We start from the raw sequence: 22,878 nt of genomic DNA on the forward strand, positions 1-22,878 counted from the left end.
AAATCGTTAATACTTAACAACAGTTATTTAATGAATGTATTTTATATTTAGATGCAACGTATCAAATGTATCAGTTGATATGCATTTAAATATTTACACACGCATGCGTGCACACACATATTTATTTAGCAATAAAGAATTAATCTCAGTGAATTGATTTGGTTTGACGCATTATTGTGATATTCAAGAAGTTTCCATATATTTAGTGGAACTTTACATGGAATCCATAGGTATAATCCAGCCATGTAATTCAAACAATACTTCAACTTATGAGAAAGGCTTATGCACTATTATGCTCTAATTACCATTTTCAATAAATTACTGAGTCATTTAAAAAAGCTCCTTGCCAAATTATTTGAAATATAATTGAAATTTTCTTTACACAAACAATATTACTCTACAATGAATTTTTAAATACTACTTTAAAAAATCTTAAAAACTCAGAATTTTCTGCAACTCCATTCAAAGTGTATGTAAATACTCTATGTGATCATATAATTTCATTAACTTATTCTGAATTGCAAATTACATTTTTATGTTTTATATTTAGTATCTTCATCATGTGGTATTCTGTCTGTTGGCAGGACCCTGGCACCACTATTGTCTCCATCTGTTTCTGTCCTGTGCTTTTCTTATTGTTTCATCATGGTTTCACTACCCTTTATGTCATCTATTAACTTCAACCTCCTCCTGCTTCTTGTTTTTTCACTTTCAATAGAGCCTTCAAGAACTATATATATTATTAGTTTTCCCCTAATTATATGCCCAATCCAGTTTCATTTCTGCTTGATAGTCACCAATATTGTTTTCTCTTCATTTGTTCTTCTTAACAGTTCTATATTACTTACTTTGTCCACCCATTTTATCTTCTCCATCCTCCTCCAGACATACACCTCAAAAGCCTCGATCTTATCTTTTTCCTATTTCTCCAGTGTCCATGTTTCATTCCCATATAGAAGTATACTCCAAACATAGCATTTTACCCATTTCTTCCTCAGTTTCAGATCCATGTCGGTGGAGAGTAGATTTTTCTTTTAAAAAAATGTGATGTAGATACCACATGACTTCCTTATATTCCAGTGTTTGACGGTAAAAATAGAGTATTACCTCAGAATTCTTTCAGACAACATCAATTTTCATGAAAATTTTTAATTAAGCTTATCTAACCCTCTGCTTCAAAATTTATATGTTACTGATGTGTGCTTTTTGTTTTTTAGGGGTGAAAACTACCCCTTGTTAAAAAACATAGATTTAAGTGTTTTATAGATTGAAATCATGTTTAAATATGTAGAATAAACATTTTTTTATGTTTGGGAATATAATTTATGATGTTTTACTATGTTTCAACCCTTAATAATTACCCCTTATGAAAAAAATTGTTAAAAAAATTATAGATGTAAATTTTTTGTAGCTCAAAATCACTTAAATGTGCAGAATAAACATTGTTCCATATTCTGAAACATAATTTATGATGTGTTACAACATTGCAACCCTTAGAATCCACCCTAATAACGAAAAAAAAACTTAGTTTTTTTCAACAGCTTAAAACGTTTTAATGGTGCACTTATAATGAATTACAAACTTTTTACAGATGTTAATGTAATTTATAATTTACTGCAATGTTCAAAACCTTACAAACCGGTCTTGTGATTAAAATTATCAATCATGTTTACTTAAAGTTAAAAACTACAACTACGTGTTTATTCTTTCGGTTTTGGAAATGTATGACTACACCATATAAAAGAGATATACATTCACGTATATACATGTTACAATATACCTATATACATTTTTGCACACAAAGTTCTACCATCCATCAGTAGATGTTCATCTATGATGTGCTCAGTTACTTTTCTTCTACGTATACTTTCATCTATATATAAATATGTATATATATATTTCGCAAATATAAAAATTTATATGCTCCGAAAATTTCACTGAAAAAATGCGATTGGTTTTTCAGTGATAACTTCCTTAATTTTTAAGCTATCCAATTGCTCAAAACCCACTTTGCAGGTAATTTCAAAGGAAACAAGGCATGTAAAGTTCAGATTCCTTAATCCCTTCGTTTTTAAAATTTTTGACTTTAAAGGGGTTGGGAAAGGTGGTCCTCGCACTCAAACGCAAACTTCTAACAGTGATATCTCAATCAATTTTTATTCTACAGAATAACCAAAATTTTCAGTAAAAAAAAATAAATAAATAAATTTTTGTACTCTAGCATGTTCTACGTATTTTCTTTCGTTTTTGAATTATTGTGAAAAAAATAAATTTTTTTAAGAAATTTCAAAATATTTTTCAAATTTGAATCAACCCTTTTTTCAAATCTAGGCATTCCAAACCGGTTAAACTTCTAGAACATATTGTTAGTATTTAAATAAAGTAAATTGTGGAAGGTTACGTTTAATTCAAATTCTTGCGGAAAAGTCATTTGTTTCATTGCTGATTTTTTCGACGAAAAAGCCAGATAACCATTTTATTTTCATCATAACTCCGTTAGTTTTCACGCTAATGACTTTTACCAAAGATAATTTTAAAGGTCTTTTCAAGTACTTTGAAAAATATCCCATAAGGGGTATTTTTCCTCGAAAAGTTTTCCGTTATTTAACGTTGAAAGGTTCGACTTCAGTTTTCGGTGAACAAAAAGTTACCTTCAACGAGGCATAACTCTGTTGATATTGCACCTACAGAAATAAAAAAAAACTAATCTCTTCATTAGTTTATAAGCTTCATTTTTGCCAATGATACGTTTTTCGATAAAACGTAAGGTTTTTGAATTATTCGTGAAAAATCGTTCTATTGTTGGATGAAAAATTAACATTTTCAATCATGAATAACTCAAAAAGTATTGACTCTACAAAAAAGTTTTATAGAACATTTCTTTTTTTTGCTTTGAATTTATTCCTCCATCGATTTCTGCGATTATTATGAAACTAATAATTTCCACTCTTGAGAAGGGGTGGCATCCACCCTCAGGGTAAAAGCACACATCGGCACTATATAACTTTTGTTCCTTGAGCTATTCCTTAATTACTGTCCAAATTTACGTCAATCGGTTTTGTCCGAAAGAATTCTGAGTGAAAAGCCGTCAAACATTGGACTATTATACGCTATTAAATTAAATGTACACATTTTTTTCTGCACTTTATTTAAACTTATTTCATTTGAAAGTGAGATACGATCCTCCAATTCTTTAATAAAGTGGATAGTACGTAAATGCTAAAATATTAGTTTTTATTCAAATTAAACATTTATACAATTATTAATTCAATAATCTTACTGAAATATTAGGATCGAGTAAAAGTCCCTTTATTACTCTTTAAATAAATGTAAGTCTAAATTAATGTAGTTAAAATTATTCTAATACACTAAGATCATGTTTAATGTTTAAAAAAAATTGTTTTTTTGTAAGCAAATTATTTCTAATTCTGAAAGAAAGAAAGTAAATATAGTGACCTTTTTCTATAAAAAGATAAATCAGTACAAGGCACCAAGATCCATATTACTGTAACTAACAAGGGGTAGGCGCGGTCTTCTGGACAGCAATTTGAACCATATTGCGTTTGTGAATAGTACACTGTTTACGTGTTTTTATCCCAAAATACTAACGTGCAATATTCAATTCTCCGTTAAAATAACGACGAATTTTTCTCAAGAAAAATGACCCTATATATTTCCTTAACATTTTATATTAGTTTATATATTAATTTTGTTTCACATCGCTAAAGTAGATATGTGGTATAATTGAGTACGGGTTGTATTCGTAACCATGCACACATCGGTTCGAATCCAACTTTCATATACATATATTTTTTTACCTTTTTTTTAATATTTAAGTACATTGATTTATTAATAATTTTTAACCTCTAAAATTGTAAAAAAAATTGAATTAAAATGGAAAGTACATAAAATTTTATTTCACTAATAACTTTTTATATTTTTTTTGTATTGTTATTATTTTTTTAAAGCGTTTTTTACAATCAGAGGTTAAAACATCTTAATAAATCAATATATTTAAATTAAAAATAAAATATATGTATACGAAGTCGGATTCGAACCGCTTTGCCTTCCTCTTGTAAGATCCAAATAATTCATTAATTAAAGTTTTATTTGGCTATAACTCTGGAACCAATGAAAATAGGTAACACTTATTATATATATATTATATATCGTTGAAAAGCTCTCAATAAGGGCTTATTACTGCAGTTAAGAAAAAGTCCAAAATTCAAGTGTTTCAAAATTGAAACCCCAGCTTTATTTAGAGGTCTGACTGTGTACACATTTTGGGCCCAATCCATTGCAATCAAAAGGGAAGGTGCACAACTAGATGTTACAACAGACCTAAATACAAAATTTCAACAATCTGCAGCTAATCCGTTTTTAAGTTATGTGAGATACATACGTACGTACGAGCAGACGTCACCCCGAAACTAGTCAAAATGGATTCAGGGATGGTCAAACTGAATATTTCCGTTGAAATCTGAAAACCGACATTTTTCACGATTACAGTACTTCCTTTATTTCGTACAAGGAAATAAAAAGGCTTCCTTTGTCATCGTAATTCTCATCTTAATCTCTTCTTTACTTCTCCAGTCTTCAGTTTGTACTGTCTCAAGATATCTGTGTGTTTTCACTTGTTCAATTTTTCTTCTGCTATTACATCCATATTTTCCCGTTCATTTATTTTCCTTACACTTATTTTTATCTCGTATTCCTTCATCCTTGTTTCCTTTACTTTTATCACCTCTTGTATGTCTGAGTGTTTTTAGGTACAATCAGCAGATCATCAGCCAATCTAACAGAATTTATATTTCTTCTACCTTTGCTTGCTCCTTTATGGCCGTATAATATTTCTTTCAACATTTCCTCGACATAAAGAATGAAAAGCGCCGGTGATAAAGAGCAGCCTTGCCTCCCTTCTCTGCCTAATTATAACCAATTCGTGAGATTCTCATTTATTTTCATAGCTATTATTTCCTTTATATACAACTCTCTGATCAGTTTCCCATTTTTCCAATAAACTATTTTCATAAATTGATAATAATATTATTTCATATATTTAATTTAAAATTAGCTTTAATCACATCTATTTTTTTAACTTTATAATTAATTATAATAAATTATTGGTAGTTCCGCCGAGGGAGAGGTACGGATCAGGATGAGTTGCGGTGTTCCACAGAGATCCGTGCTGGGACCAATTCTGTGGAATATCGCTTATGATGAAGACCTGTCCGTCGCGTTTCCCGTTGGGATAGCCCTAACCGAGTTCGCAGACAACTTGACACTCGTGGTGACGGCGAGGTCGGAACGGACGATGATGCACATTGGGAACGAGGCGATAAACCTCCTCGTCTGCAGGAGATTGTTTTGCGTCTGTAGGAAATCGGGCTTCAGCTTTCGTCGGAGAAGACCCAAGTGCTCGTAGTCTAGGGTAGACATAAGCTGACTCCGATTTTGTTTAGGGTTGATACCACGGTAGTCTACCTACCCCTACAGTAAAATATTTCGGGGTGTGGATATACAAGAACGCCACGTTCCAGAGGCGCGTAGTAGAAGTGTCGATCAAAGTAGAAAAGACGGCTGCCACCATCGGTCGGATAATGATTAATATCATGGGTTCCGTACCTCGTAGCAGAGGGTCTTGTGGTATTCTATAAAGTACTATATGCAACACCAGTCTGATCCGTCGCCCTGGAGAAGGGGAGAGACCCTACAATTTTTAGCCGGGTTCACAGGGCTATCTCCGTTCGGGTATGCTGTGGGAACAAAACCATTTCAGGCCATTCCACCGCCGTAGTGGCCGGAATTGCGCCTCTGGATTTCCTCGTTCAGAAGAGGGAGGAGATGTATAGGGTAGTGAGTAAGACCAATTCGGAGGAATCACTTATCCGTGGCAGGAGAGATGGGGTCAGTCGACGAAAGGCAGATAATACAGAGTAATCCCGGACCTCTAGAGATGGCTATGCCGAAAACACGGGGAACTAGGGTACGAGTTGACCCAGTTCCTTACCGGTCGCAGGTGTTTTAAGGTATATCTGTGCGCGCGGACGCTGAGACCCTCCTAAGAGTATGATTATTACGAGGAGGAGGCTACCACAGAACACACGGTGTTCGTGTGCGATCGGTTCCTGCAGCGTAGGGAAGTATGCAGAAGAGAATTCGGCGTAATTATCCTAGGTAACAACATTGGAATTATGCTACTGGCTGAACGATCGTGGTCCACGACATCCACGATGTTATTTAAGATCATCCGAACCAAACTGGCGGAAAATGTCCAGGGGCGAATAATTACCTCTGAGTCCCTTAGGGCAGGTCCCCGGCCCCCAAGGTTGAGATTTAAAAAAAAACAATATAGGATCCCGATAAGTTCAAGGCGTCGGGCCAGCAATGGAAGTGCGGATGTAGAACTGGCAAAATGTGACTAAACTTCTTTTTTCTTGTGGTCTTCATATATGTTTTATTTATGAGTAGCAGCTTTTACATCAACTGATATTAAAAATTATCTGTTTTAAATCTAATCGCTGGTTTCAGTTCTTTTATTTAAATTTTCTACAATAAGGAAGTCATTTTCGGTTTTAAGTTAAAAGAAATGCATTTACATAAATTGTAATTGGAATAGAATAAATCTTTAAAAATCATTATTTTAAAGGGAAATAAATGAAACAGAATTTATAATGTAAATTTAACTTAAAAACAGATTAGTACATTTGTAATATATTTCCTGATATTTATAATATCTAATAAGTAATGGACTTCAGAATTAATGATTAGATAAATAAGAAAATAGAAGTCTAGTAATTAAATTAGTGAAAGCAAATATAGTATCAATTAAATAGAGTTATAAATAAATACATTAAATAGTTTGTTTAAGTATGTCTTATCAGGTTTTTCAAAGGTTATTATCAAATTTGTTTACCTTAACCATTGAATAGACATTTGTTGCTGCATTGATTGTATTCTCTACAACTGGTAGTTTTGAAACTCTACTGACAGCACTTATAGTATTTGTATTAGCATCTGCCATCACTAAAACATATTAAAAAACATATTATTATATTAATAAAAGTAAAAAAAGTAAAAACTCAAAAGCATATACAACACTGCAGTTCAGGTTGATTAATGTATTAATAGTGAAATATTTCATTTTTTTTGGTATTTAAAAAAAATTTCACTGTAAGAGGAGATAATGTAAATGATTCATTGTTTCCTACAAAAAATAAATTAATTTTTCTGTGCATAAAAAGTGACTGTTTGTGACATATAAACCATCTAAGGTAAAAGTGTCCCTAGCAACATTTATCTTCTCTGAGGGTAATGATGTTCATTATACAGTCAATCCCTAAGAATAAAGCTATTCATGTTGAGGAGATGAATATCACCCGTATTTTATCCTTAGAATTATTGTTATGTTGCATTAGTGATAAAAGTAGTGAAAAACCACTTCACTTTTCAATTTCTCTTGTAAGCTACATATAGAGTGCTCATTTTTCTAAAGAAAATGTTTTTTGTGATGTTAAAAAAAATTTTGAAGTAAACATTTTCTAAAATACATCCTCTAAGATTTCTACCCCTAATTCAACTCACTCAGTGACTTATAAGATATATATGTAAAGAGTGGTAACAAATTATGGAAATCCTTAAACAACTTTTCAACAATTAAATATTGAAAAATGAAATTTAGTAAATGCTCTTATCACAAAACAATATTTTTTTTTTTTTGTACAGGGCCATTACTCCCGCCACATTCAGTGGTCACCCATGGGGAGGGAACACAAAAAATTTTAATGGAAAGAGTTGGAAAATAACACATCATTTAAAGGGGATTGAAAACAAAAATTTTGATTTGAGATAAATAACTTAGAGTAACAACGATTCAAATAAATAGGCAGCTATTTAGTTAATTTTTAAGTACAATCCAAGTAGTGACTCATTCAAAAACGTAAATCATTAAAAAGTAGAAGCAATTGCTGAATTTTTTTTTATTGTTTCACTGTTTAGTAAAAAAAAATCTTTTAAAACTAGCACTGAAAAGCATTGAATAATTGTTTTTTGATAGAGCTGTCATAGCCAAAAATTTGTTTTCATGCTCTTTATTAAAATGATTTGTAACAATCCTATCATTTCCATTCAAAATGTTTGGGTTGTCTCTACTTAGTAGAGGCCTCCTGGTTGCTTGGTGTGGTGTTCTTGTACCAAAAAATAAAGCATTTTAAGGTTACTGAATCTAATTTTTCTGTGTTTACTGTTGAAATCCTTTTTAAGAGTTGTACATTATCAATAGCCTCTATCTATATATATATATGCAAGATATATATAAACCTGATCAACAGTTACTTTATTAAAAGGAGATAATAGGTAAATTTTGTCGAGATATAATATTGTTATACTCTTAGATTTGATTATATATTTTAGAATGAAAGCACTAGTAGAAGTTAAAATTAAAATACAAACTTAAATGACTGTTTCATGAAGATATAAATTTAACAGTACATTTTGATTTAAAAAAAACTTGTATTCTTTGTTGGAACAACACTTTAGTACATAACAAAAAATTCTATCCAATACACGAAAAATTATTTCATAATGTACTACTTAATTACTTATTGTTCTGCATAGCAGTTGTGTTTGAAAAGCATATACACCAGATGGTACTTCATAAGATAAGTTATCAACACATTTTCATAAGACAATAGATAATTGTCAATGGTAATCTTCAGAAATTTAATTTTTCTCATTTCATTTTTTGCATAGTTGATTTATATAGAAAGGTAATACAGGAAACTTGTGAGCCTGGTGAGGATTCTTGTTATTCTTTGAATTGGTTATGCCATTTTTATGAGTGATTTATATATCATGTTGAGTTACTGCAATCATTATATTATGGTAACCATATACACATACATACATACATATATATATATATATATATACTGATATATACAGTATATATTTACTATATATACTGGGTTAAATTAATTTCACTTTCTTAACAATTTAAAAACACAAATGCCAAAAAAAAAAAAATAATAGGATGTCTGGCCAGAGCAGATCATTACACAACAGTGTAATGTAGAAGTGTGAAGTCCCTAAATTTCAGACATTACTATTAGATCTGTGAAGGCTTTACGCTAATATGACCGAGTCCCTCGAATATTAAGCATCACAAGGTGAATGTTTTGAACATTATTAAGCTCAACTTCATTTTAGTATAAGCGACCACAAATGGAAACATTTTACTGAGCTGTATATAACTCTACAGATGAGTAAAACAGATACTCGTTGGTTCCTAATCTTCTATTGTTACTCATTACTCTTGATTGGAAGTAATCAAGTGAAGTTAATGGGCACTGACCAGTACTCTCTGAAACCCAGTCCTACTATGTGGAAACATTGCTCTTTAATATAGGATAATTATACTATATAGTATAATTTTCTTTAATTATCCATTTTTTCAAATTTAAAAAGTTTTTAAACAAATATATACATATACACATTTATATAGCCTATGATATTCCCAGTAACATAAGGATTCCAACCTGGGGTCATACATCTAAATTAGTTCAGCCATTGAGCTGCTGCAGTATGATGATGACAATTGCTTTTAGAGAGTACGTATGTACTCTCTAAAAGCAACTGTCATCATCTTCAAATATTCGTCTTAATATTTTTTCATATATGTATATTTTAGGTATGAATTGTAATCACATTGATTTTATTTTATTTTACAATTAATTATGTATTTCATAATGCTACTCTGTCCAAGGTTTTATCATGGTTTTCCTTGATTCACCCAGATAAATGCTTGAACAATTATACTCCTTTTTTAGCAGTTGTGAAAAAACGATTAACCTTAGATTGGACAAAAACATGTGGTTTTATTTGCAGGATAGAGCGCAGTGTGAGCCAGTATAATTAAATAATCAAAAATAATACTTTTATTATAAATCAATCAAAACTTAACACTTCTGTTCTAAATTTTAAACTGTAATACATTTTATTTGGACCAGGAAAAGCATAAAAATAAAAACAGCACACTTTTTTATAAGAAATATGAACACATCCTATAAATCAACATTAGCACCATTCATTAAATCAGTTCTTCGTATTAACATTCTAATAACAAAAACAGTACACTCTTAAAAACAACCTCAAACAAGCAAGGCACTGAAAGAACACATCTTGTGTATAAGAACATACATAAATACATTGTCAAATAATTTTTATTAACGTCTTCTGAATTGTGACTTATTTTGTAGTTGTTTTTTATATTATCAATTTATCATCTTAATATTTTTTAATATATGTATATTTTAGATATGAATTGTAATCACATTGACTTTATTTTATTTTACAATTAATTATGTATTTTGTAATGCTGCTCTGTCCAAGGATTTATTATGGTTTTCCTTGATTCATCCAGATAAATGTTTGAACAATTCCTTTTATATCAAAGCACATACCCATTTTAGACTTTAATGGGCATATCTACCAACTCATGACGTTACATAAATATTATTAATACCTCCATCATAATGTTTTGTTCTGCATCGATCAAAATGAAAAAAAAAAAATTTCAAAATTTCAAAACATTTTAGAAGTATTAAAATTTCATAAGTTTTAATTTTGATTATCTGAAAATCTATTTATTCAATACTATATGAGTAAATACAAAAATAGTCATTGTCATTAAGCAATGGATCACTTTGGTTATTTTAATTTTAGTGTAGTTTTTTATCAAATATGTATTCATGATGAATCCATCTGATCAATTTTTATTAAGTTTAGCCATTCTTTTACTATTTGTAAACAAACAGAAATCAAGGTAATGCATGTAGTAAATTTGCTTAAATAAAAAATAAATTTATTTGTATGGGTAAAAACAAGCTGATATCAAATTAATCATTCTAATATTTTTTCTTATTTTAAGAGATGAATTTTTTATCATGTATAAATGACACGCCTGAATAGGAATTATAACTAGAAACTTCTAGATAAAAGACAAGATGATACCATTATTTGTCCTCTGCTGAGCACTCAACTACAAAGGTCAACAGAATATTAGAATCAAATAAAACTATTATGAATTTTTAAGAAATAAAAAAGTAAATGTTATATTTGTAGTTATTTCTTTCAATTTATTTTATTAAAAAAATAAAATATTATTCATAAAGAAGAACAATTTTATTTCATTAATTTTTATTAAAATGAAAATTTACATTTTGAGCACACACACACATTCTCAAAATAAAATGTATCAGTAAATAATTAATAAAAAGTAAAAGTGCATCAATTTGTTAAAACTTACCTACTAAAGTTAAATTCAAGTTCAAATACGAAACCGGTTTGAACAGTTCACAATTCAATGATAAATGAAATAGTATTAAGCGAACTGTATACAAACTACCATACACGTTAGAATAGTAGTCACACAGAAAATGAAAGAACTAATTTCCCCTCCAGAGTTAAAAGGAATTTACGAACCTATCATGTCATCAGTACGTTTAACTGACGTCATATGAAAACAGTGTAAAATGAGTTAGCTTGTTATGAATTTACTGTGTACGATAACACTACTAGTACAGTAGCATTGTATCTCTTTAAATAAGTTTGAAGATTAATTCCTTGCTTTCTAATAACAAAGGGGTTTTTATTTTTTTATTCATTGATTTTGTTATGAATTTATTACCATTTCATTTCCTAACAGGTTTTTTAAATTTAAAGAGAACTCCATCATTCTTTGAACTATTTTAACTTTATTTTACCGTCATTTTTAACGCGCAAGAAACATTCTAAAAATATAATCTTTTAACTATAGCTCTATATCCGAAACTCTTAACAGGCTTACAACTACGTTTTCTGTTACCTAGTTACTTTGATTTCCTAATGAAAACTTGAGACTAATTAAAAGACTATACTTTGACATCGATACATAAATTTTGATTTTTAATTTTTTTTTTTACAATTTTTTGCTTATATTAAAATTATTAAAGTTTTCTATATTTAGAAATTGTTTTATTTTTAATAATTAATTTTATATTTTTAATTTTCAAGTAAGGTATAATAAGACTTTAATAGTATTTAGTACAATATATGAAGATACTAGACTCTTCTATAGCACGTATCTTCTTCGTAAGGAAACGGCAGATTTTAGGGAAGTAAAGAAGCCCAAAAAAGAAAATTTATCACAGTCAATCTGGACCGATTTAGTCGTATTAAAAAATTGATACTCATATAAAAGAAACCAAAATAAATAAAAAATAATCGCAGTATTTTAATCACTAGGACAATAATTAAATATAAATTTACGTCAATATCAATCATAATATAGTTTATTCTTTGCAAGTTAAAAAACGATTCTTTATTTAAAATGGTAATTTCAAAACTTGATTTAGGATTTTTTTTTGTTCAAAAAACAACAATGGATTTATTAAAATTGATAATATAGATCAATTTTTTTAATTAAAATTGTCTTTTTTTAAAGATAAAAGAACAGCATTTTTAATGATAAAATTTTATCATTTTATTTACGCACGAAAATAAAACAAATTAAAATCAGAATATATAAATGGTCACAAAAAAAAACGTTTTATTAAGACGTATGGTTAATAATAACGTACGTTTATAGATAACAGTGATCAAAATAAAATTTAAAGAAAATTTATTATCAAAAAAAGATAAGAATAAATTAAAATATTGTTATAGAAACAATAAAATATCTTAATGAAAATAGCATTTATTACTTTGCTTAAAAGTTTACTTGAATAATTTTACTTTAATCAAATAAATAAGTGTACATAAAAATTTTCCCAAACATTTAATCTTTTTTTTATACTACTACCATAAAGTTGGAGCTACCTGACGTGTACACAAAATATTCTTTAAAATAAGTAAGCAATATTCAAGAATAATAAACATCATATGCCATGCTTACTTGTAAAAATGAGAATTTAAGAGGTCTCCTGTAGCTTTCTTCATTGAATCTAATATGACAACTCTTTGAAGACCAGAGAATGGTCTCATTATTACACTGTTCGATTCAATTATATTTTCGTTATGTTCACTGGAGGGATTGGCTGTATATCACTAATTTGAAATAATGCAACTTTAGTGGTGGCTCGCGAATAGGCACTGTGGAACTGCAGCACCCCCTATTTCCACTTGATATTATCGATAACATTTAATATAATGAGTACTTTTTTCTTTAATTCTATTTTTATACTTGTATTATATATAATCCTTAAGCTTAATGTCAGTAGCCATTCCCCAGTTTATGAAAAAATTACAAAATCTTTTGTATGGAACTGTGCGCTTCACAGTTCCAGCGGCGTGGTGTTTGGCTGTTGTGCCCGTGCGCATATAGGAAGCTGCACGCAAGGCTGCGAGGGAGAGAAAGCACTGTCGCTCTCGCAGTGCCGACCCTGGCGTGCTGGTGGAAGGTAGTTTTTTTTTTACTCCGCGTATGTATGGAACGTTCCTTGTTCGTTCCCTTTTCTAGTTTATTCGGTGGAAGGAATATGAAAGCGGTTTAGTTAATTTTTCAGTAGCGATCAGAAGATGGCGGAAAGCAAGGGCTATTTGATTGGCAAATCTGTCCGAAAACGCGCTGGAAGGGCGAAATAGAAGGTAATTAGTAAAAACTAATTATGTATTTGTTTCTGTGTATAGAAATTTAAATTAAGCACCATTGGACTATAGTGTTTTTAAGCGGACATTTTATTAAGTTAATACTAAAAAATATTTTCTGTATTGAATTTTATTATTTATTCGGTTAAACAGAACGGTTTTTAAGCCCAATGTGCTTAAAAACCATGTATCATATTCTTGAATGTGGTGAAAGTGTAGAATTAGATTATTATCCTGCTTACAGCTATTCTATTTGATTTTTTTTTTTGGTTCTTTTACTTTATAAAAAACTTTAACCATGGCCTTGAAAAGGTTCATAAAAAATTTCTGAGCAGCACCCCCACTAATTTTAGCTACAAGCCATCACTACTCTGAATAGTGCCTCCTGTACCACAGGAATTACATTTTTCACAACCGTAAGATATATTGAGATAGATATTGCAAAACAACAAATTAATGAACTCCAATTTGATTAAATCCCTCGCTGAGTTGTGGCAGTATATACTGTACAGAGTAATTTATGAAAAATATAACAAACTCTAAGGACATGTTCAACTGATGAAAATAAATTGTAAATTTCATATACAATAAATTCGGAAACGTTTCAATAACGAGTGTCGGCTTGCAAAAGATTTCACAGTGATTTCTGCCCCTTGGACTGTAATTCTTGGGGTCCAAATTTAGTAGTTTTGGAAAAAGGTAAAAAGAATAGGCCCCAGAGCTGTATTTTTAGTAGTTTCGAGAAATTTAGGAAAAATATGAAATTGAGGTCGAAAAATACATTATTTTAGCGTAAAATAACTTTGTTAAATGGGAAATAAAAACATTAAATTTTTAAACAAAAGTTGTAGAGAATTTTATTTTTTCTAAAATATTCAATTTTTTTGTTTTTTATAATACTGAAATTTTGTTTGTTTTAATACCTAGTTAAAATTACCACATTTTGATATGTTTTATTTTTAATAAACTTCGAAATTCTTACGTTTGTATTTAGTTTCAATGGTTTTTTATTCAAACCGTTTTAGTTAGAATCAAATTTTCTATAAGTTTTCTTTAAAACGTTTGTGTTTATTACCCTTTAACAAATTATTTTACGCCAAACAAAAAACAGTGCGTTTTTCAACCCCGATCTTTTCTTTTTTACCACAAATGTCTCAAAGATATAGTTCTACGACCTATTTTTTCAATTCTTCACGACAGATTTCATATAAAACCACAAAATGTACCCCTTAGTTTGGATTCTAAGAATGCGACTTAATTTTACCAAAGCGCAGAAATCAGGATGAAATCTTTCACCAGCCGACACTCGCTAACGAAACTTTTCCAAACCTATGTTTATATGAGTTTTCTTTTTTATTTTCACAAGTAGAACATGTCCTGACATTTTTTTACATTCTTCTTCAATGACTCTGTACATTGCGATTTGTCTTTTTGGTTTAGGACGGCAATATACACCTAAAAAAGCAATTTTTTTTTTTGTCTTCAGTCATTTGACTGGTTTGATGCAGCTCTCCAAGATTCCCTATCTAGTGCTAGTCGTTTCATTTCAGTATACCCTCTACATCCTACATCCCCAACAATTTGTTTTACATACTCCAAACGTGGCCTGCCTACACAATTTTTCCCTTCTACCTGTCCTTCCAATATTAAAGCGACTATTCCAGGATGCCTTAGTATGTGGCCTATAAGTCTGTCTCTTCTTTTAACTATATTTTTCAAAATGCTTCTTTCTTCATCTATTTGCCGCAATACCTCTTCATTTGTCACTTTATCCACCCGTCTGATTTTTAACATTCTCCTATAGCACCGCATTTCAAAAGCTTCTAATCTTTTCTTCTCAGATACTCCGATCGTCCAAGTTTCACTTCCATATAAAGCGACGCTCCAAACATACACTTTCAAAAATCTTTTCCTGACATTTAAATTAATTTTTGATGTAAACAAATTATATCTCTTACTGAAGGCTCGTTTCGCTTGTGCTATTCGGCATTTTATATCGCTCCTACTTCGTCCATCTTTAGTAATTCTACTTCCCAAATAACAAAATTCTTCTACCTCCGTAATCTTTTCTCCTCCTATTTTCACATTCAGCGGTCCATCTTTGTTATTTCTACTACATTTCATTACTTTTGTTTTGTTCTTGTTTATAAAGCAATATAAATTGTTTATATATTCGATTAAATTATTGTTTGTTCTGGTTTGTGACCATAGAGTCAATAAAGGTTAGAAATATTGGTCCAAGGGTGAAAAAAGTTTTAAGATCCCTTCTTTATCGGAATTTGAAGTCAGAATTTTGAAATTCCAAGAAAATTGAATGGATAAAAGAAATGAGTTATCATTAACGGTGACAAACTAAAAGATTTGTTGAAAACATCATATAATAAATTTGTTTTAAATATGAACTCTATACAATTTTGAATTTACATTAATAAATATGATATATAAAATTCTCATATACGAAAGGTAAAGTCGATAGATGGGTGGAATATATTGAAGAGTTATACGGAGGAAATGAATTAGAAAATGGTGTTATAGAGGAAGAAGAGGAAGTTGAGGAGGATGAAATGGGAGAAACAATACTGAGATCTGAATTTAAGAGAGCATTAAAAGATTTAAATGGCAGAAAGGCTCCTGGAATAGACGGAATACCTGTAGAATTACTGCGCAGTGCAGGTAAGGAAGCGATTGATAGATTATACAAACTGGTGTGTAATATTTATGAAAATGGGGAATTTCCATCAGACTTCAAAAAAAGTGTTATAGTTATGATACCAAAGAAAGCAGGGGCACATAAATGTGAAGAATACAGAACAATTAGTTTAACTAGTCGTGCATCAAAAATCTTAACTAGAATTTTATACAGAAGAATTGAGAGGAGAGTGGAAGAAGTGTTAGGAGAAGACCAATTTGGTTTCAGGAAAAGTATAGGGACAAGGGAAGCAATTGTAGGCCTCAGATTAATAGTAGAAGGAAGATTAAAGAAAAACAAACCAACATACTTGGCGTTTATAGACCTAGAAAAGGCTTTCGATAACGTAGACTGGAATAAAATGTTCAGCATTTTAAAAAAATTAGGGTTCAAATACAGAGATAGAAGAACAATTGCTAACATGTACAGGAACCAAACAGCAACAATAACAATTGAAGAACATAAGAAAGAAGCCCTAATAAGAAAGGGAGTCCGACAAGGATGTTCCCTATCTCCGTTACTTTTTAATCTTTACATGGAACTAGCAGTTAATGATGTTAAAGAACAATTTAGATTCGGAGTAACAGTACAAGGTGAAAAGATAAAGATGCTACGATTTGCTGATGATATAGTAATTCTAGCCGAGAGTAAAAAGGATTTAGAAGAAACAATGAACGGCATAGATGAAGTCCTACGCAAGAACTATCGCGTGAAAATAAACAAGAACAAAACAAAAGTAATGAAATGTAGTAGAAATAACAAAGATGGACCGCTGAATGTGAAAATAGGAGGAGAAAAGATTATGGAGGTAGAAGAATTTTGTTATTTGGGAAGTAAAATTACTAAAGATGGACGAAGCAGGAGCGATATAAAATGCCGACTAGCACAAGCTAAACGAGCCTTCAGTAAGAAATATAATTTGTTTACATCAAAAATTAATTTAAATGTCAGGAAAAGATTTTTGAAAGTGTATGTTTGGAGTGTCGCTTTATATGGAAGTGAAACTTGGACGATCGGAGTATCTGAGAAGAAAAGACTAGAAGCTTTTGAAATGCGGTGCTATAGGAGAATGTTAAAAATCAGACGGGTGGATAAAATGACAAATGAAGAGGTATTCCGGCAAATAGACGAAGAAAGAAGCATTTGGAAAAATATAGTTAAAAGGAGAGACAGACTTATAGGCCACATACTAAGGCATCCTGGAATAGTCGCTTTAATATTGGAAGGACAGGTAGAAGGGAAAAATTGTGTAGGCAGGCCACGTTTGGAGTATGTAAAACAAATTGTTGGGGATGTAGGATGTAGAGGGTATACTGAAATGAAACGACTAGCACTAGATAGGGAATCTTGGAGAGCTGCATCAAACCAGTCAAATGACTGAAGACAAAAAAAAAAAAAAAAAAAAAAAAAAACATGTATTCCAGTCAATAAACATAATATAATTTAGTAGTATTTGTGAAGCCCCTATGTCCATTTACTGGACATATAATCTCGTCCATCAGATTCGGTTCAATTCCTCCTCTTAATAAGAAGTAATTTATTTACATTTTCGTTAAAAATTCATAAAATGATGTACTGTGCTACGTTGTATCTTTTCATAGTCCATTTTTTTTTTTTTTGCTTTTTAATATACTTTATCATTAAAAAAAAGAAGAAAACTCTTATAAATTAAAAAAATAACAAGATGGTATTTATGTTTAAATTTTTACTGTAACAATTTTTTTTTTGGTTCTAATGTTGAAACATTTTTTTATTTAGTCAATATTTGGTGTTTTAAGGTTTTAATAAAGTTAAAATAAAAACATTTATTAGAATAGTTAATGTCAAGTAAGCAAATTTTAATCTGTTAAAAATTAAAAAAAAAGCTGACATACAGTTGTACGACTTTCCCGCCACGCGGCTTTCTTCAGATGCACAGTTTACACACAATTAAAAATATTTATCGTTTTATTTAAATAAAATATTTTTGTTTATTTAATTCAATGATTCTAACTAAAGCGCGCGCGCATATCGTATTTCATTTGCGGTACCATCGGCCACTTTAAATACATTTTCACACTTTAAATATTAATTTATTTTATTCTACCGCTCACCTGTGACGTTACAACATAGCAGGCGACTACAGTATCAGGAATGGTCGACCTGAGACTGTGCAAGACTACACTTTATTTACATTCATACATATAATCCTTATTCATCCTATGAATACCTTAGGGCGGTTCCGAAGGCTAAACAGAAAAGAAAGTAGAAAACGACTACAGCAGCTTTACATCAATGCTACACTAGGGCTCCTAGTGGGAGAGGGGACAATAATAACGCACTACATCCACTTAGGTACTAATTTATTTAGAGTATTTTTGGGGTGGGGATGCGATTTTGCAAAAAATGTTTTTTGCAAATATAATTTTTTAATTGTTAACAAATGCGCCTAAGAAAAATGAGACCTTAATTAGGCGAAATTTCGAGATAATAAGGGTGAACTTGGTCTACAGCCTCACTCCCTTGACCTTTTTAGTCGAAAATTTAATGGCATCAACGCTTTATACATAGAAGTAATCTGATCAAGTTTGGTCAAAATCGGTCGAGTAGTTCTGTAGATATAAGGTGTGAAACACCGAACATTCACACACATATGCTAACATTTCCATCTGGTTTTTTGGGTTCCTTAGGTGTTAAAACTTCAAGACCCAGTGAAAACCGCATATGCCCAAATTGGACCGATTACAATACTTTCTCTTCTAGAGCTATAGCTCTGCTATAGCGCTATCTAGACGATGAAAGTAAAACAAAAAAAAAATAAAAATAGAGTTCATTATCTAGCGGTCAAAATCGGAAACGTCTGGAAACGGTTTTTGATTTTCAAATGAGCGCATTCTGAGCGCGTTAGGCGTGGATAATTACTAATATAGGATTATTAAAGGGCGTGCAAGTGATAGTTTCATGAACAGTATTTGTATACGCCGACAGTATATTTTAAAAAAAATCGTTTAAATTTATTTAAATCTACATATATATAGCCTATGATACTCCCAGTAACAGAAGGATTCCAACGCGGTGTGATACATCTAAATCGGTTCAGCCATTGAGCTGCTATGGTGGATCAAACATGCATACAAGCTAATTACATTATATTCCTTTTTGGGCAATCGTGTAAAAATAAATTATTCAACATAATTAACAAGAAAATAAAAGTATAATTAACCAATTTCATTTAAGTATTCCTAGATTTATTTGGTAAGTAGTGTTGTTCGATTCTATTTCAGAGTACCAACTAACGGATTTTCGTGAATTTCTGATTAATTAATTATAAATATCCTGAAAAAGATTATAAATCTATTTAAAATAAATTTTAAAACAATCCTTTTTTTATTTTTAATTCTTACAAAAAAAAACAGAGATAGCTTCAAATAACGGACTAAAAAATCTAAAGTAACGGATCCAAACCGAATTCATTTTACCACTTGGAAACAATTTTAAAATACATGTTGAAAATAAGATTATAAAATAAAATTTCGTAATTATGCAGATTATTTCTTCTTCTTTTTTATACTTTGCGATTTCCACCCATAAAGTTTCGAATAAAATGAGTCGGGAACTTTTACAGGGAAACTCACACTCACTTTTACAGAATTCACCAGTTTGCCGACAAATACTATCTGACATCCAAGGGTTGCAGATAAATGCGACCAAAATGTTTTTTTTTTTTTACATCTTGCAAATAGAATCTCGCCGATTTTTATTACTATAATTCAAACATTATCAATTTATCATTTCATTCTATATGATCGACTAAAATTTCCCGCATATAATCTTTCCGATCAGTTACAATGTCGAACAATATATTACGCTCCACGGAAACAGTAATCACGTGCTGATATCTTGTGAAAGGAATTCGGGCCAATTAGAGACTTTTGTAAGACACGTACCTTTTAAAAGCCGTGTGACTCCGTTATTTTAATATAATGATATTATATTTTGTGGTTATTTCTTTAAAATCGTTCCGAAGGAAGAATGTTTTTTTAGTGGTTCTTTCTTATTCCATATTTTTATTGTATCGCTGGTATAAATCGTTCTTTAATACAAAAAGAAATAAAGTCGTTGTACATGAATAAACAACACAATACTATTCTTGTATAATAAACGTGATAAATAAAATGATAGATAGAAAACAAGAAATATCATTCATTATTTCACGTTCTGTAGAGGAATCAAAAAATAATCGATACGCAATATTTGGTGCCCGTAAGTATGAATCGTGTAAACCGATATTTTTTTTTTTTTTTTGTCTTCAGTCATTTAACTGGTTTGATGCAGCTCTCCAAGATTCCCTATCTAGTGCTAGTCGTTTCATTTCAGTATACCCTCTACATCCTACATCCCTAACAATTTGTTTTACATATTCCAAACGCGGCCTGCCTACACAATTTTTCCCTTCTACCTGTCCTTCCAATATTAAAGCGACTATTCCAGGATGCCTTAGTATGTGGCCTATAAGTCTGTCTCTTCTTTTAACTACATTTTTCCAAACGCTTCTTTCTTCATCTGTTTGCCGCAATACCTCTTCATTTGTCACTTTATCCACCCGTCTGATTTTTAACATTCTCCTATAGCACCGTATTTAAAAAGCTTCTAATCTTTTCTTCTCAGATACTCCGATCGTCCAAGTTTCACTTCCATATAAAGCGGCACTCCAAACAAACACTTTCAAAAATCTTTTCCTGACATTTAAATTAATTTTTGATGTAAACAAATTATATTTCTTACTGAAGGCTCGTTTCGCTTGTGCTATTTTGCATTTTATATCGCTCCTGCTTCGTCCATCTTTAGTAATGCTACTTCCCAAATATTTAGAAAATAATAATAAATAAAATAATTTAAATAATAATAAATAATATAATAAAATAATTCTAACCGATATTTAGAAAATTAAAAATGTTAACTTATCCTAATGTTTCATGAATGTGTAATCTTTATAAAAAAGAAAAAGAATAGACATTTATTCGTAAAAAAACAATAATAACCATCTCTAATAAACCAGATAATAGAAATCTTTTTGTATAACTCAACACAATACTTAGGTTTACGAATGGGTCTTATTATTCTTCCATTGTCTATGAGAAAAGGCGTTATATCTGTTGATATTTTTAACAAATTATCGAAACAAAAAAAATAAATTGGGTACTTACGTATTAACGCCACCGCAACTACAGCTTTATTTAAAAACAAAGTATTCAATCGGATTTCGGTGGAAAATGAACAGTCTATATTAATTTTAATAAATGGTTATTTATATTTATTTATTTTATAAATATAATTTAACCAAACTTAACCTACGCTCGCTAACCTTGACTAATTAACACCGTAATTTTTTGAGTATTTATTTAATAAATTCAGTAATTATTGCAATTATTTATTATTTAAATAATCAAAACACTCCTGTTAATTAGTCAAGGTTAGCGAGCGTAGGTTAAGTTTGGTTAATAAAATAAATAAATATAAATAACCATTTATTAAAATTAATAAAGAGACTGTTCATTTTCCACCGAAATCCGATTGACTACTTTGTTTTTAAATAAAGCTGTAGCTGCGGTGTCGTTAATACGTAAGTATCATAAATTGTCCCACAGATTTCAAATACTATTAAAAGATTTTCTTATACAGAAAAATATATTACTCTATTGATAAATGGTTAAATAATACTAATCAAAAAATTAAAAAACACTTGAATTGTCTACGTCCCGTTCTACATATACATAAATATACGTGCAAATAATGTTCATTAACACCTTTGGAATTGTAATTTATTTTTTAGTTATTTCTTTAAAATAATTTCTTCATATATTCTTCTTTAAATTATTCTATTATGTTTACACAAAGTCAGGCACGAAAAAGTAGCCTTACCAACGGTTGATAGCTCCACCAGGCAACTGACGGTGGGAGCATGTAAGGGAAGAGAGGAAAGAAAAATCATGTGACTCACAGGAAGGGAATTCTTGCGTAGGAGTTTACGTCCCCTTCAATTGTTCCAATCTATGCCAATGACCTATGCCCGAACTTATGTTGTTAATAATCCATTGAATAGAACATATGTTCTATTCAATAATCCATATTTTAGCGGGGCTACTTTTTCATGGCACACCCATTTTAAATAATTAAAATGGTTTCAATCATATCTATTCTTTATTTTATAATTAATTGTGTATTCTCTGATGCTGCTCTGATCAAGGTTTTATCATAATGTCTTTTGATTCAGCAAGATAAATGCTAGAGCAATATCCGTGGAATAGCATCCCTACCCCTGTTCTACGTCATCTATGTAACGTATTGAGTACTAATCAGAATAAAAGATTTATTTAACGAAATTTCACTAGACCAAAACAGTGTAGTAAATTTTTAAGTTATTATTAATTTTATTAAGAGCTGTAATGTATAAGTACTATATATTACATCGGGACACTAATCTGAATTCATTAGTACCGGGAAAAATTACACATCTTATAAAATCAATGGTATCGGGAAATCTTCTCGTCGAACATAAGATTCCGTTGCATTCTTTACTATTTCAT

General features: G+C 30.3%; 2 protein-coding genes across 3 annotated transcripts in view; one reads left to right on the plus strand and one right to left on the minus strand.

Moving 5' to 3' along the window:
• Nucleotides 1–22,878, plus strand: part of LOC142320106 (uncharacterized) — an 85,907-nt gene that overhangs the window by 38,069 nt on the left and 24,960 nt on the right. The window lies entirely within an intron of this gene.
• LOC142320460 (lipid storage droplets surface-binding protein 1-like) overlaps nt 1–22,878 on the minus strand; it is a 40,023-nt gene that overhangs the window by 7,573 nt on the left and 9,572 nt on the right. The window contains exons 1-2 of one of the 2 annotated variants that reach the window (XM_075358252.1): nt 11,306–11,464; nt 6,917–7,026 (exon numbers count right to left, since the gene is read on the minus strand). In XM_075358252.1, the coding sequence (XP_075214367.1) occupies nt 6,917–7,024 (108 nt within the window). In that variant the 5' untranslated portion in view covers nt 7,025–7,026; nt 11,306–11,464. Of the gene's footprint in view, nt 1–6,916; nt 7,027–11,305; nt 11,465–22,878 lie in introns of those variants that run through there. The other variant, XM_075358253.1, reaches the window with a different exon arrangement.

This window comes from Lycorma delicatula, chromosome 2, assembly GCF_047948215.1.
Source record: "Lycorma delicatula isolate Av1 chromosome 2, ASM4794821v1, whole genome shotgun sequence".
Lineage (NCBI taxonomy): Eukaryota > Metazoa > Arthropoda > Insecta > Hemiptera > Fulgoridae > Lycorma > Lycorma delicatula.